Consider the following 17100-nt stretch of genomic DNA (forward strand, 5'->3'; position numbering starts at 1 on the left):
AAAATCTGTACTGTCGCCGAAACGTTAGATAAACGAACATACCTTGCATATACAAATGCACATAAGCCGGAAAATGGACACGGTTAAAAATAAAGCTTTATTCAATAATAATTACTCTACCTGCTTGTAATTGTTTATTTGTATTTCTGTTAAGTTCTTAATTTTCAACCATTAGCACATTAAAGTTGACCACTGCCTCAAAACCTTTCCTTATCACAAGCCAACTAGCAGATCATAGGTTGATCGAACAGATTGTAAGCCTAACAACATAATTATCAAATTTTATTGCATTTAAAATATAAAAAAATAAAAAGACTGGTTTTGCCAAACGAGCTGACATGTAAACAAACCCTCAAATAGGTTCTAGGGTATTTCATCTCTGAAAAAATTAAAAAATTTACCTAAAGTCTATAAGCTGTTATCGTTTATAAATCCATTTTGGCAGTTGGTCGCGTTCAACGGCTGTCAGGGATATAAGCAGGATGAAGTAAGTCCATTCAAGGGTGTTAGAAATCATGTCTAAACAGGCTTCTTTACTAGATATTGAAATTACGTAGAATAACTTGCATGTAGTTAGCAAAAACAATGACGACCTTTAAATACAATAAATTTTTAAGTCAATTCTCAGCTAGTCAGTGGTAAAAGCTGCTACTAGCAAAAAAAACTATAGTAAAAAAGTAAAAAAAATATAGTACATAATACTTCAGCCGATCTAATAAATAAATGAAACTTGTGGTTTGCTCGTTTCTGAACAACATTCTGGTCTGTATACTCTCGCTGGTTTGGTCTTTCTGACATTTCTGACGCGTTTCGGTGGTTATCTGGGATTTAAGTAGGGAGAGGCACCGACACAGACTCAACACTAAAGTGGTTGAAAAGCCAAATCGCCTCTGACATACAAAAACAACAAAAATAGGCGAACCTGATCGATCGAAAGTGACCAAGCTACAGGTCCATCTCTGCGCAGACTAATGAAACATCTCACGATTTTTGGACGGGCTTCAATTCAATGTTTAGGTGGCCAGCATGTAGTCCCGCTTAAACCCTATCGAATGGGGAAAATTAACCAAGAAAAAACTTCATTAAATAAGCTACAACTGGTAAAGAATATCCACTTTTTGTGTTGTTTTTAGCGAAATCATCCTAATAAGGAATGATATTGCTAATTCATATAATTGAATCAAGTATTACTTATTTAAAAGTTTCAATCCCAAATAAATAATCAGTGCTTGACAAAATTATTTACGATCTGAAACCGTAGTAAGACATGTTATGGTATTTATATAAAACCAAAATTCTTAGTCAAGATCGCAAAAAAAGGTACAAAAAGTGTAAAGAGAGATAGTAGGAGAAGCCGGAGTGGGAGCACTTTCTCCTGCTATTAGAACCATTGCAACTTTGCTACAATTACTGGGAAGAAAGCGATGAATTCACTCACTGTTCTCACAACTGCAGAACTAACCTACTTTTCACCCCAAGCGTGTTTATAACGATAAGTCAAGTGGGATCTGTAATTATATGTAACGAGAAAATGTCTTTTTCCCCCGCCTAAAACGGGTCTGGGTAGATTAATTTAATCCTGCCGCCAAAAGACCATGTGAACATTTCCCTCGTTAATTTTTTGTTTAAAAAATAATTTCTAGAAAGAACTGGGATTAAGGTTTTTCAGTACTTATACACCACAGATTAAACAAATAAAGGTCAAATCATATACACATATCTTTATTTGTTAGATTCCCTGAACAGATTGAATCTCTTATCTGCATGATTTCAGCCTGGAACTTCTGATCATACAAGTGCACGTTAGACGTCGTAGGCTTTCCACCCGCACACATTAACACGACTTTAACAGAGCCGGTAATCCACAATCATCGCGGCAGTGGGAGGAGATATTCAGTGGGGGTAATCCCCAACTTGGTACACCGGTCCCCAACAACAATCTACTAATCCACTTGCTCCAGCGAGCGCGATGAGCAATTTATCTACTAGAAGAAACCAGCCAACACCACACACGAGGGACTCAAACGCGACACCTCAACAAGTCCTTCCCCAAACACCAGCAGAAGAAACGTGTTCAGATATTCAAGTGGAAATAGCACATAACGCATACAAAATAAACCTGTTCGCCGCAAAAGGACATACAAAAAAGCAACCAGGGACAATAACTGTCCCCAAAAAACAAAATGAAAAAGAACGACACCACCAACACCGAAACCACCCGAGGGCTACCACACTACAACCGACAGCAAGCTTAAATCAAACAAATGCTCAAACGCCCAGGCCTCCTCCAATTAACATTTTCAAAAATCCGAAATTTCGCAACATTCTGCAATTGCAGTAGTATTGCACATGATTAGTAAAGACACCTTTGCAGGGTGATGTAGGAATATCGAGTACTCCACCATCCCAACCGAATGAATGGCATATAAATAGAAGTGAATGTATTTAAGAATGAATGTGAGTATGAATGGGTGTGGAACTGCATGCGTTGGGTGCTGAATTGGCCTAGGTTCCCCTAGGCACCCCCGGAGCCCAACCACGGGGGCTGGACGTATAAGACTGAGGTCTTCACTGGGGATGGATGATTCTCTTGTCTACCAACAAATTACTGTACGTAGCAAAAACTGGAATTGCCAGTGGACTACGAGAAGCAACAGACTCAAGTCGGCACATGTTTGTACGTATGTACATACATGTGCGGATTTGAGCTTATATAAATCCAAATCCAAAGACATCTTCCACTGTCGGTCGAATAATATACTTCTGCAAACCCACGACAGTGTTAGTTATAGAAGAACTATAATTATCATATTCCTTCCGGACAAAAATACGATAACGCTGATATTAGTATAGAGTCGTAATACGGGATTACACTACACAATAACGCCCGACGAGATCAAAAATGAAATTGGAAAAACTAGGATTTCAAGAAGCAAGGGTCCTCTAAATCCAGAGTCCTATTTCTCGGACCCCTCTCCCGTTGTTCTTTACAGATCTACTTCAAAACAAAAACAATACTGATATATTCAAATTACAATACTTAATATACACGAATACTTAATATATATGATAACAATCGAGGAACCCAGACAGCGAAACCTCAATGCACAAAGTCCCAAGAATATGGCCACACGCAGACATATGCCATCACCCTCCTAAAAGTGTAAAGTTCTTCCTTCTTAAACGTATTCAAATCCTTAATCACACCACTCATATCCCTACTTATCACCCTAGTGGCCAAACTACTTCCTAAACTCTATCGATGATTCCCTCGCGGACTCACATCACTTCTCTGGAACTCAAGCGGTCTTCTAGACCACAAACTTAAACTCGAAACACTACTAAATGACAGAAACATCGACGTACCACTAGTAACGAAAACCCATCTGACAGAATCACATTTCTACATACAAGTATATACAACTTGCAAAACTTCCCACATAGGACAAAGTCAGCACAGCAATCCTTGTCAAAAACAATATTTCGTCACATTCACCTCTCAGAAAGCAACAACACCTACCAACTCACCTCAATCTCTATTGCCCAACTACGATTTCCCGTTATTGTCAGCGGTGTACTGACACTGTGTATCCCTCATCTATATACGCCACCCAATTTGAGTCTATATTTCGAACCTTAAAAATTAAATTACAGAAAAAATTATGTTTATTTATTTATTTTTTACAAAGTAATTCAGGAAGGTTGGTGGTGTACTATTTTACAAGATTTATCCATAACTAGAATTCTCATATCGTGACGTCATTGTTAGAGAAGATGAGACAGTATGAAATACGCGCGAAAGACCATTCACAACCTTACAAGTTGCAAGCCCGAGCTTGAATTTAAGCCTAAAGCCTGAGACTTTAGGACATTTGATCATTTCGTCATGATGGAAAGTCGTAAAATAATGAAGGCAAAGCGGTCGAAGGACAACATTTCCGAATTAGAAGAGAACAAAGTCTCTTCAGCCAAAGTGGGTTTCAACGCCCTTTACGAAATTTCCCAGTTGCTGAACTGCGGTCTGGACCGTCAATCCCTCGCCATCTGTTCCAGGCTCTGCCAAGACGGAGTTCAACCCGAAGCCCTGGCCAACATCATCATTATGATGAGAAACCAAGCGGAAGAGTACCGTTCGAAACAAGGTATTGGCTTAAAATAGATCGCTAATGCTTGGAGTCAAATTAGTCCAAATACATTCAAATCTTGGACAAGGAATAACTAAACTAAACATGGATGATCACAAAATCTCTAGGACTTGAGCCTGCGTTGCACTGTTAAACACAATACAATTAGGCACTTCATTTGTTAAATTAAACTTGTTTATTTGGGTTTGTTTTTGTTATTGATTTGAAACCTTTTCAACAGTTCTAAGTTCAGTCTTAGTTAAAACATTGACAGCGGTTGTCGGACCACGTATCGACATCCCCTCATTTCCTCGTGCAGGTATTGACAGTTTGTTGGCTTGGCTGTTGTGATTTTAAACCATTTAAAAGGCACCAGGGGAGATGCCTTGGCTTTTCCTCTCTCAAGGATAGGAATTTCTGCCTGCATAGGCCCGCTAACAGAGGTCGTGTGCCATTATTGCTTCTGCCTCCTGGCAATATCTGCACAGGCTTGTTTCATCTGCTCCAAATGAAAATAAGTATGCCTTCAGAGTCTGCAGTATTCAGTCAGCAGTCCTACTATCATTCTAGTCCTAGGTTTAGTAATTCTGCCATTGTTCAGGAATACATTCCCATTGTACTGAGGATCTATTCTTAATCCATTATCTGATGTACCTAGATTTTTGACAATTTGGTATGCCACAAAAATATTCATCTTGTGTAGTCTGTAGATCTTTATTTTATCTAATCTTTTAAAGTATAGTTGGCAATTTCATTGTTAAAAATTCATAAACTCTCAATTCAATGTACTTCCTTAATCAAATGTTTCATTTAATCCCATTACTAATCCCCTTACCAGTTATTGTTTAAATGTTGTTTACAATTTTTAACATGTCTTTTTTTTCAGATGGAAACAAAACCCAATCCAATGGGAACAAATAGAAGCAGATCCTTGCAATGTAAAATAATAAAAGATGTATAAAAAATTGTCCTGCTCCATACAAATATATGATAGGTGTTTGTAAATGTTTTAACGAATTAATACTATATGATATGTACATTGACCATTGTAAGCTTATGTTCTACCTTAATAAATTTCTATAACAAAATTAAATTTTGTATAAACGATTAGTGCCATAATGCTTTGTTTTATTGAAAATTTTGATTTTAACAAAATAGATTTTATCTAAAATAATTTAACTAATTAATATTTTTAGTTGAATAGAATTAATTATTAAATATTAATGTTTATTAAATTTACTCGATTCTCTACTACTGTTGTATAATCTTATAAATCTTCATTAAAGGACTCAATAAAATATTGTCAACATGTGTAAAAATATTCATCTCGTGTAGTCTGTAGATCTTTATTTTATCTAGTCTTTTAAAGTGTAGTTGGCAATTTCATTGTTAAAAATTCATAAACGCACACATATGTCTAAAGTGTAAATTGACATAAAAACAAATGCTCATTAAACAAATTGTTCAAGATGTGTTAAAATGGAAATTCAAATTGTAAAAAATTTAACAATGTATATAAATGTATAAATTGTATTGTTCATAAACCAGTTGCCATTTTGAAGAAATGCTGTATTTTTTTGTTTATTAATATTTGTATTATAATTGATATACCAAATATATGAGGTAGCGCTAAGTATTGTATTATGACCATTTAAATTCTTTTCTGATATCATAATTGCACCTTTTGAAAATGCTCAAAAACGATTCCGTTTAAACATTATGAAAAAAAATTATGTTAATAAAAACATGCACGATGTTAACCATAATCTAAACTTCTGCCCAAGGAGCTTAACTTTGTGGTAAATCAATTTATTAACATACCAGTAATATACAATTAATAATCGACTTTTTTTTTCTCAAATGAGGCTTTTTCCTTTCAAATAAGGATTTGAAGCCAGCAGATATATTTGCTAAAATTGGAGCCTCAGAACCACTTATGTCAAAATCCATTAAATCCATCCTGTAGCCACATTAAAAAAGAAGTGGAGTCTTGGCTAACTAAAGAACACAACAAACACTGCAAAAAAAATCTAATGGCAGTAAGAGGAAATCCTACTCAACTTTTTTAATTTTATGGGTTTTATCATACATATTTACATTTCACTATGTCTTGAAGGGAGTTAGCAACCACTGTTGTTCTCTCAATTTTACACAAGGGCTAGTCCTTAGCGAGGAGGTCCCAGGGCCATCTTCGTTTTAGTGATCCAACAGGATTATAGGGATGGATTGGGCTGGTGAGTAGAGAACGGAACTTACAAAATTTGGTGGATATTAATTTATTTACAATGAGTATTTTGATGTCATTGTGGAAGGTGGTATTGGAGAAATAGCAGAGAGCATTGACTATGATTCTGAGGACTGGATTGGAAGAATTGGATTCTAGTAGCTTTAGTGGTGCCTGACAGTTACAGTGCATATGTGGAAGTAGTGTTTTGAAGAGTCTTAGTTTGTTTTTTTATGACATGTTAAAGAATGAAGTGCCTGTTCAGCAAGGCAGGTAGAGGGTGTAGTTGGAATGTCAGATGTAAAGGAGGTTCAGGATTGTTCTGAAAACAGTAGTCTGGCCACTGGCAATTTGGAAGAATCGTTACCTATTTAACAGAAAGAAAATAAAAACTAACTTTTATATTGATAGGATAAGCTGTAGTAAAACACACCTTAAAAAAATGGACTATCAACAGAAGACCAATGGAAATTATGTCTGGAAGAGACACAAATGTTAAACATTCCTATACAACAGCCGTGCAATAGCTAGGAAAAGGCTACAATTCCTAGGAATACTGTTCTTGAACAATACAGATCTTGATACCACTGAGAATAATTTTCTACCTTTTAAAATAAAGCCTGTTTCCTTCCATATCTTCAAGTACTAGAACCCTTTTTAAGGTAATCTATTATTTTCCTAGAGCAATTTAGGCGCTCCCAGACAAGTTTGGAGTTGAAAGCATACACATTTAGTGCCTGACTGAGGGTATGTTAATCTGTTCACCTTTCATATATTTCTTTATTAACTACTGTGCAAGGAGTTGTATTTCATAGACCTCAGTTTGGAAAATTGTTGGGATTAGTACAAAGGGCTTTACTATATATAGGGTATAGTACAGCCCTTTTACCCCTATACCAACTCCCTGTTCCATCTTTGATCCATCTGTGCAGCATATTAGGGCCCGTTACGTGAGATGCCTTTCTTCCATAGGTCTCTACTGTCTGGCATTTGCAAGGAAGGCTCTGTCAAAGTTCGGTCTTTATTTCATTATGTCAGGTAGCATTATACATCTCATTCGTTTTGGTAGCTCCTATCTGGTTATACCTGGCTTTATTTACTTTATCTCTGGAATCAGATGGCCCTCTTAAAAGCCAGCTTTTGAACATAAATATGTAAGGGTGAGTGCAGTTTTCTTTGTTTTAATGGTGTAGTATGCATTGCCCCTGTTATAGACATGCTAGTCTTTGTAACGCCATAGTTTGTTCTGTCTCTCAGTGATTTTACCACCATACTACAGCTATATATGTGACCAGGGGGTCTGACCATTGTGGTGTATAACCAATACACCATCCTGGGTTCATTCCCCAAATTTTCCTGCATTATATGTGGCCAATGCTTAGTATATTGGCTTTGTGAAGAAGTTGTCTATATGAAGTGATCCTTTGGTTATACATGGAAAATATGTTTCTTTGGAGAACGTTAAGACTTCACCTTTTACAGTGGGTGTTTATAGATTGAGTTTCAAATGTTACAGGTTCTTTAACAATTGTTAACAAAGGTACTTAACTTTATCGTACGATAAAGAAAATGTTTTTCTAAAACCTACACACACCAGACTGCATCTCACAATCTCCAAATAATCGTTGTTAACAATATGAAACAGTGACTCTAACCATTGTTATTTTTAATTGTTTTTATTTTACTGTCTGTGATATTATATAAAACGAGTCTAGTCATTTCATAGTTGAAAAGGTGAAGAAAAAAGTGAAAAAAATTTCAGTGTTAATATCAAAATAAAAGAATTTAAGTTTATATACTTCTGACTAAAAGTCAAGCCCTGAAGAAGGTACAATAAAGTTTCGAAAGATAGGTACAGATTTAAAATAAAAAATCTTTTATTTGACCACATCCCTGATAACAACCAAGAGAACATTATCTGCATAAGTTGGTTGATAAATCTACAAAACAATATCAAACAAGGCACAAAGGTAAAATTAAATTTGGCAGCAAAATAGTTTATAACTGTAACCTTGTAGCATTTTCCGAGGGCCATTTGGCTTTCCCAGACTAGTTTGGATCTAAAAGTACATACATTTTTTGTCCTCATTGCCTAAGTATGTAGATCCATGCACCTATCATTTTCTTCATCGCTTCCTACTAGCTTTTATTATATACTTTTTTAAATTAGATTTCTTATGGTATAAAATGGCCCAAATATATTGTAGCAACATAGATTCCTTCATCCTCCATTTTGTAGCAAGGACAAGATATCGCAATGTAAAGTTTGTGCTAGAACGTTTAAGACAAAATAATGAGAATAAAATTATATGTACCTTTTTCCTAATAGTTTGCATATTTGTTTGAATACGTATAAACCACCACTATTACACATATAACTGCTAAACAAGCCAAAATACTACATACTTTATTACGTCCATACTTGTTACCGATGTATGGAGGGAAATATGACGTTAACGTATCGATTCTAAGCGAGAAGGTTATAAAGTTCAAGTTATACACCTGTTCACGTGTTTTTCGATTTCTATACTACCATCCTCAGAGAAATAAACCATAAAAACAGGACCGATTTCGAACATAATTATCAAGTAAGATTATTAAAAATGTAATATTTTCAATCTATAAAAATTAATTTAGTTAAAATGAAGAAGTTACAATGACAAGTTTTGTTAGTAAACTTTTGCAATTTGCATGTAATGTGATTAGAAGTACTGTCGAAAAATTGATTTTTTAACAACTATTAGCAGTTGAAATGACTATTTTTCATAGTTAGTCTCTGCTTCATAAAATAATCTTTATTGAACGCATCCTTCTTTGCTTTTAAACTTACTGTTGTTGTTTTTTTCTATGATACTAATTGGTTTTATCTATTATTGGTTAAAATGCAGGCGTCTAGTGAAGTTAGCATACCCAAAACATTCAAAATATAGAAATATTATGATCAGGAAACTATGAACAAATCTTTAACTTCTCTTGTATGGCTTACCTAATAAAACTTGGAAATATATAACCTATTTATAACCTTCTTTAGACTATGAATTAATTTATATTATTTATTCATTTTTAAGGACAATGTCGGAAGACAGTGAAAATGATACTATCAGCAGCAGTGAAACGGAAGACGAAGACATTCCAGATGATATACTCGATAAGGACTTCTTCAAGACACTGAGCCATTTGAAAAACAAAGATCCTGTCATTTATGATGAAAACGTACATTTTTTTAGCGAAAAAGAATCGCAGAATGAACCTTCGATTAACAAAAAGAATGAGCATCTCTATTTGAGGGATTACGAAAGGGAAATGCTATTGGGAGGAATATCTGAGGACAATGACAAAACAAATGAGAAAGGATTGACATATGTTGAAGAGCAAAAACAATTGAAAACAGCATTTAAATCATTGATTGACAACGATAGCGATGATGAAGGTTTGCTTCAGAAGAAGGAAAAAACGGAAAAGGAGAAAATCAAGGAGGAAGAAGAGTACGTAGTTTGGCTTAAAGGAAGAAAAGACGACATAGCGAATAAAAGCGAGGAAGGTGTATTGAAACCTTTAAGAGATTACTGGAATAACCCAGAATTAGACAAAGGCGAGGAATTTCTGAAAGATTATATTCTCAATCAGAGATGGAGGGAAAAAGAAGATGTGGTCGAAGACTGCGATCTTTCTGAAGATGGTGACCTTTTAGAAGCTCAAGAGAATTTCGAAAGAGAATATAACTTTAAAGACGACAATGGGGCTAATATAGAGCTCAAAAGGTTTCCTAGGAAAGTTGAAGGTTCGTTGAGAAAAAAGGATGATTCGAGAAAGAGGAAGAGAGCCGAGATTACACAAAGAAAAAAGGAAGAGAAGAAAAAGAAGAAGTTAGATATTCAAAAAGCGCAAAAGGAAAAACTCAACGACATTAAGTCACGGTTAGAACAGCTCAAGGCCATGACTGGAAATGAGACTCTCGGTGTCGACGATAGTGAAGTAATAGGAGATTTCGATCCAGATAAACATGATAACATGATGAACCAGCTTTACGGTGATGAGTTTTACTCAAAAGAAGATTTAGAAAAGCCAGAGTTTAATATGGATGATATGGATTGTGATATAGATGAATATGAAAATGTCACAAGAAGTAAAAAGAAAAAAGATAGAAAGAGGAAAAACAAAAAGGCCAAAGTCAAAGATATAACAGATGTTATTAAACCCGAGGATGAAAACTTTCAAGAGATGGCTAATGAATTTTACTCACTCGATTGTGAGGATTTTATCGATGACATACCTTGCCGCTTTAAATACCGAGAAGTGGTGCCAAACGACTACGGGCTTACAGTCGAAGAGATACTGGCAGCGGATGAAGCTGAATTAAACAAATGGGTGCCTGTTTCAAAACTGTACAAAATCAGACCAGCACATGTAGAAAAGAATGAGATAAAAACTTACAGAAAGAAAGCCTCAGATTTAAAATTGAAATCGAAATTGCTTCCAAGTCTGTTTAAGACTGAAGAAGAGATAGAAATAGAGAAACCTGAAAGTCATGATAGATCAAATTTGATAAATGAAGATGACAAACTGGAGACAAATGAAAATAACTTGGTAAAGAAAAAAAAGGAACAGAAAACGAGTTTAAACACTGAATCACAAGGGGTTTCCAACCAATTGAATTTATCATCACCAACGGATAAAAGTGATTTTATAGAAAATGAAAGTAAAGATGGACACCAAATTGACAAAACTCATTCAAAAATGAATAATGATAAAGTCAATAGAAAAAAGAAAACGGGATTAAATATCGAATCCCAATCACCTTCCAGCCAATCGAAAAATATCTCACCAATGGAGACAAGCGATTGTACAGAAAATGATCATAAAGACAACCCAACTGACAGAAATAATTCTGAAATGACTAACAGCATTAAATCAAGCAAAAAGAAGAGAAAGCGAAAGAAGAAAATGATGGAAGATAATCAGAATGGTCCACATCGTAGCGGTACAGAAATTCACAAGAAAGATTCAATATTTGTCAAAAAGAATGGTACAAAATTCCAGAATAAGAAAACAAAGAAAGATCCTGCTAGCAACATCAGCGACAACCGACTTTTGGCATATGATATCAAACCAAAACGCTTTCGTTCAAAATTTCAATTTAGTACATAAGTCTTTTTGGTTTTAAGAGGATTGTATCTAAATTATTATATATACACAGTATATAAACAAAACTGTAAATAGAAATTGTAAATAAATTAATTTTTAACATTGTGTCTTTGTTACTACTACTAAAGCTACAATATTTTTTTTAATTTAATTTTTTTTAATGAGGTGAAGTAACCTAACTGATTGAATGTTACATCTTCCATCCTCATGTGTTGAACACCTGAGGCCCTGAGCTTTCAAGATATCGCATCGAACATGAATTGCTCACCGAGGTCGACATTGAGATCAATGGATTCCGTCATTTCGATTTCTGCATTAATCACTAATTCTCTCTGTTCCAAAATATTACACAAAATTGTTACCTATGTGGAACCAGAATTATGAAGATCAAGCTATAGAAGCAATTTTATCTACACATATAATAAATGGGGTCTTTTTAGGGCCACTTTTATTTGTATGCATATCTTATGATTCTTATAAAGTTATAAATAATGGCTTAGCCTATGTTAAATCAGGGGATTCCCTCCTGAGGGGTGATAAACCTTTAATATTGTCATTATTGATCGGTCTAAACTCTTTTCATCTACAAGATTGTTTTGGCAGTTTGCCATGATCAGAGTCTATAAGCAGGGTGAGGGGGTCTCTGAAACCCATCACTGAAGATGGCGAAATGCCGAAACACTTCTGACAGACCAACTCAGCAAAAATAAGCAGGTTGAAATTGATCAGTAACAACCAAATTGCATATCTTATAGCATACTTTAAAACATGCTACGGGGAAAAATGCTTCATACAACTTTTTTGTCAGACTAAATATATATCGATACGTTGCCTCAACAAAGGATCAACTAACATGAAATAACTGGTAAAAATGATGAAACTGGGGTGAGTATGTAGATTCACTTTTTGTAAAAGAATGTTGTACTCACAAATCTGTTGTTTTCAATGATCCGGATTTCAAGCTTAAAGCTCATCATCAGGATGAAAAGAGTTACGAGACGTCTCGGCACAAATTTAAGACTGAACCCGCCGATCCACGATAACGCGACTTTCCAATGGGCCAACGGTTAAGCGGTTTTTTGGCGCTCATTTTCTACGTGCGAAAAGCGGGATTATAACACAACTAAATATTGTCCTAATAAATAATGCAAGAAAATAATTTTAAATAAGTGATTAATTTCTACTTCAAATATTATTTTAAGTACATGTTTAAAATAGGAGGTAATTCAAAATCTATTATTTATGCGTTTTTCTCCATTTTTTAATTTCAAATTTTTCCAATTAATCTAGTACCGCCATTCGTTGACAATGTATAACACTGTTGTATTTAAATTTAAATTGTGTTTTGTTTCATTTAGATGGTCCTTAAATTCAAAAAATCTGTTCGATTTAGGCAAGTGTTCTTTGTAACTAAATTTTTAATTTATCTGCCGTTCTGAGCTATATGTTTAATATCGCAATCGTTAAAATTAAGTTGGTAAACCCCGCTTTTTGGCAAGTTGTCGACCTTGTCTTTAGGTTTTTTTTAACGAGTGGATTTCAACTACGAGTTTATGTATATTCTCGAGTGCCGGTGTCTAAAAAAATCCCAATTGTAACTATATCGGGTTCAGGGCCGCGGGATTCGAACCTGGGACCTTTATCTTACAGTATGAGCGCCGGGTCAACGTAAACCGCTACGACCACCGACGCCAAAAGGTTCGCTCTTACAATTCATGAGAGACGTGCTTTAAGCTTGAAATCCATCATTGAAACAACAAATTTGTGAGTAAAACAATCTTTTACAAAAGCGAAATAATTCATATCTCTCCCAGGCCTATTTAATATATGGTCAGAACATGTGGGTTTTTTTTTATTTTTTTATATTAAAACTGGTCTTATTAAACCAACCATTAATTTTACAATGATACATACAGAATAAATAAATGTTTATATTCTTATAAACCCATTAGTATAATAACATTTACAGTTCACTATTCATAAAACTGTTAACTACATTAGTTCATACGGCTTTATTCTATTTAAACTTCTGACGGTGTTTCGAAGAGGAAATTTGAGTTTGTAATTAGTTTTATTCATTGTACAGTCAGAATAAACAGACCACAATGACCTGGTAAAATTTGATATCATAGGTATGAATTTTATTGAAGACAAAAATTAATAAGGAACTAGGTAGATTACAGAGCTAAGAACATTTAAAACTTTAGTTTATGAAGACGGGATACTGGGCAGTTCAGTTCAGTTAACTCAACCAGAACCTTCTTTCAAAAAGTAGTAGGTCATTGAGCGACATTGCTGATTGCTGCAATTCTTTTACCAAGGTCTTCTTGCTACCCTTCAGTTCAGCGGTTGCTTTGCATTAGGAGATGATGTGGGAGGCAATTTTCTCATTACATAAGGTACTAATAGGGTCATTATTGGATATACCCCTGTTGTGTAGGTGTTGTCTCAGGTGCCAGTGGCCTCCTCCACTGAGTTTTAGTTCATCATAACTGTTTTTTCGAACCCCAAAAGAAATAAATGGTCTTGGGACATTCTGAATATTGTCAAACGTTTTTCTAGGTACTTCAGTCAAAAACCTTTCTTTAAAAGTTCAGTCCAAGGTTTTTGTTTTCGTTTTCTCCTGCGTGTTAATATTCTTTTGGAAAACTGTACATCACAGGGCTAAAAAAGTGGCCATCTTCTAAAGGCGAATTGTACAAGTTCTATTTCTGAACCCGGAACAGTCGACGTTATTTTTATTTTTCCACTTTCCATTTCCAAATCAAAATTGTGATAAAATCGCATGGATGGTCCAAACATGTTTTCAACGTCGATTTTCTTGGGAAGGGGATGTTTTATATAAAATCGTTGCGTTGCTAACTCCAATTTAGTATATTTCGACGTATCGAATATGACAACTAAGGTAAGAATTATAAATTATTTAAAATCTAGTAAAAGTTTCTCAATTTAAAGTGTTAAAACAAGGCCAAATACGTCGGACTCCATTCAATAAAAAATGCCTAAGAGCTTTTTACTCGTTGCCAACAAAAATGCTTTGCTTTAAACCTTTAAAACACTAAAATGATATTTGTCAACAACAACAACAACATCAAAAAATGTAAATGAGAATTTTTAACAACAAAAAGACACTTCCATTGTCGCCAATTAAGTATTTATTATATTCACGTATTAAATCTATCAATCAAAATCAAATTATCTTTAATCCAAATTCAGGTTATTTAGAGCAAAAATTCATAATTTTGAAGGAGGATGTTTTACAAATTTTATATAGACCAGAAACTGGATGGATGGATGGACATAATGGATTAACGCGGACGAAAAGTACAATTTTTATCAAATTCTTTTTGAGATCTGCAGGATGATCAGTATGTAATTTAGTCATTTCTTAACGGTTTTCGCCTACCTATCCTTGCTAGGTTAATTGGTAGACTCTGACGCAAATCCACGCCACTGAAGAAGCCGGAATGCAAGAACGTGTCAGGTAGACCAAATCAGCAAGGATGGGAAGGCGGGATGACCGAAAACGACCAACCTACTGGGTTTATAGCCATATTCGATAGTTGTCAGGAGTGTAAGGAGGGTATGGCGCTGACATAAATCATACATGGAAGATGGCGAAACGCCAGAATCTATCGGCAGTCCGAATCAGCAAGATAATCGAAAAGGACCAGACTACTGGTTCGTCACACTACAACCATATGTAATAAGCAGGGTGATGTGCTGACACAAATCGACCACTGAAGATGGCGAAGCGCAAGAACGTGTCAGGAAGATCAAACCAGCAGGATCTTCGAATAGGACCAAAGACTGGATCGTCTCACTACAGCTACATTCAGTAGTTGTCAGAAGTATAAGCAGGGTTAAGCACCGATGCAAATCCACCACTGAAGTTGCCAAAATATATGAAAATGTTGGACAGACCAATCAGCAAGGAAAGGCAGACCAGGATGAGCGAAACGTGCTTTGCTAGTTTTTTAGTCGCGGCATACATCTAATATTGGGAAAAACTATATTGTGATCCGAATAGTAAATTTATTTGTTAAGAGATTTAAGTTTTTTGATCACTGAACACCAACTCGTGAGGAATGGGATACTCAAGGTGTGCGAATAACATGAGCGGGTTTTAATGACTTTCATTGGCAGTTCGTCATTATAAGAAATGAAAAAACAAATAGGTCATCAAATTTTACTTTTCTCATAATTCTTCTGATTTTTTGTTTAATTAAAATTAAAAACTTTTGTTTCAGCTACTTATAATTGCGTGTGCGATTTTTGGCACCTGCAGATGTGGTGTGTCGACACGTTACGGAGTACCTGTGAACCAGGCCGTCAGTTTCAGCCCACCTTCGACCCCGGTCCTCGCACCCGCCCCCGAACCTGTGGCCGAGTACACCCCGTCGGTTTTCGTACCACCACCTCCACCTCCACCCCCGGAACCGACGGTCGTCTTCGCTCCGCCGACCCCGGTGTCCATCTTTGCACCCCCTGGTCAAGTTTACGTCCCTCCTGCTCCAGTCTTCGCCCCGCCACCACTCGAGGTGTATGCTCCACCAGTAGACGCACCACCCCCGGTGCCTTCAACTCAATATGGTCTTCCTTCAGTTTAAACTAGAATTTAACACTAGATACTTAAACCAAATATAAATATGTGAAGAAAATAAATTATACGATTTTTTAAATAAATCGCTTTTATAGCTGTTTCCTAAAAGATTCCAAATTTTAATTAACCACTACTCTCGTAATCCAACAAACTACATTGCACATAATACATTGTGATATTGCATACTATCTATAACCTTTTAAAATACTAGGGAATTAATGTCTCTCACTGGACATAAACAATCCATGATTTGGAATGAAAAACTGTGTGTATGGAGAAAGCATAAAGATAATTTTATTATTTTTTCTAGTTTTATCAAATTTTCGTGACTTCTTATAATTTCTTTCTTAAACAATCTAGTGTGACACTGATTTATTTATACTATTTCTTGAGGGACCAAGTGGTTAGCTATGTTTTTTCCTAAGTTAGAATTTGCACCTGGTAGATGATGGTCTCAAACTGAAGTGCATTAATGGTTATCTGACATGAGGCTATGTCTTTATTTTAATATCTATGTATTTATAGATATTGAGATTAGATTGTGTACAACTCTCGAGTGCGTGAATTTCCAGGGGTTCCCAAAAGAGGATTTTGAGATGCCTGCTCCTGCTATGATACACCTTGCGATTTTGGTCCGTCTGTGTGCTAATCGATTTTACATTCGTAAACAGAGAGAGGAGAGAGAGAGAGAGAGAGAGAGTCTTCTATTTCCATTACTTTACCATATAAGTAATCCGAAAGTTCTGCTAACTTTCGGATATCTTTTCGTGCTGCTTTTTGCAACCATTGCTCGTTTTATGATGTTTTTCCAGTCAAGTTTTAATACTACCAGAAATTCTAATTACGTTGAGAATTGGGTGTGGTTAATCCGAAAAAACTTCTGTCTGCCTAAACAATATTTTCAGTACAAACTACATACACTAGTTAAATTGTACCTAGAGTAGCGATTAAGACTTGAACCCTTGGCCAAAACGTGCAGGTTTGATATATCATAATGACAAACT

The 17100-nt window shown here is 35.4% G+C and overlaps 3 protein-coding genes across 3 annotated transcripts; all 3 read left to right on the plus strand.

Moving 5' to 3' along the window:
* The first annotated feature begins 3835 nt into the window (after nt 1-3835).
* LOC106664792 (mitotic-spindle organizing protein 1-like) lies at nt 3836-5765 on the plus strand. The gene is made up of 2 exons (XM_014390785.2): nt 3836-4142; nt 5011-5765. Exons 1-2 carry the CDS (start codon nt 3887-3889, stop codon nt 5043-5045), a joined length of 291 nt encoding a protein of 96 aa, XP_014246271.1. The 5' UTR covers nt 3836-3886; the 3' UTR covers nt 5046-5765.
* Nucleotides 5766-8836: 3071 nt separating this feature from the next.
* LOC106664933 (protein KRI1 homolog) lies at nt 8837-11595 on the plus strand. The gene is made up of 2 exons (XM_014391024.2): nt 8837-8936; nt 9417-11595. The coding sequence occupies exon 2, from the start codon at nt 9421-9423 to the stop codon at nt 11494-11496; it is 2076 nt and encodes a 691-aa protein (XP_014246510.1). The 5' UTR covers nt 8837-8936; nt 9417-9420; the 3' UTR covers nt 11497-11595.
* A 2775-nt stretch (nt 11596-14370) lies between these two features.
* Nucleotides 14371-16206, plus strand: LOC106664809 (pollen-specific leucine-rich repeat extensin-like protein 4). The gene is made up of 2 exons (XM_014390823.2): nt 14371-14398; nt 15744-16206. Exons 1-2 carry the CDS (start codon nt 14387-14389, stop codon nt 16101-16103), a joined length of 372 nt encoding a protein of 123 aa, XP_014246309.1. The 5' UTR covers nt 14371-14386; the 3' UTR covers nt 16104-16206.
* Nucleotides 16207-17100: the final 894 nt, after the last annotated feature.

This window comes from Cimex lectularius, unplaced genomic scaffold (genome assembly GCF_000648675.2).
Source record: "Cimex lectularius strain Harlan isolate CLEC.00 unplaced genomic scaffold, Clec_2.1 scaffold137, whole genome shotgun sequence".
Classification (NCBI taxonomy): Eukaryota; Metazoa; Arthropoda; class Insecta; order Hemiptera; family Cimicidae; genus Cimex; species Cimex lectularius.

Bases quoted from the DNA above. Each gene is read 5' to 3' on its own strand.
- LOC106664792 (XM_014390785.2), top strand. From the start codon at position 3,887: ATGATGGAAAGTCGTAAAATAATGAAGGCAAAGCGGTCGAAGGACAAC. The intron at 4,143-5,010 runs GTATTGGCTTAA...CTTTTTTTTCAG, and splicing joins AGAGTACCGTTCGAAACAAG to ATGGAAACAAAACCCAATCC.
- LOC106664933 (XM_014391024.2), top strand. From the start codon at position 9,421: ATGTCGGAAGACAGTGAAAATGATACTATCAGCAGCAGTGAAACGGAA.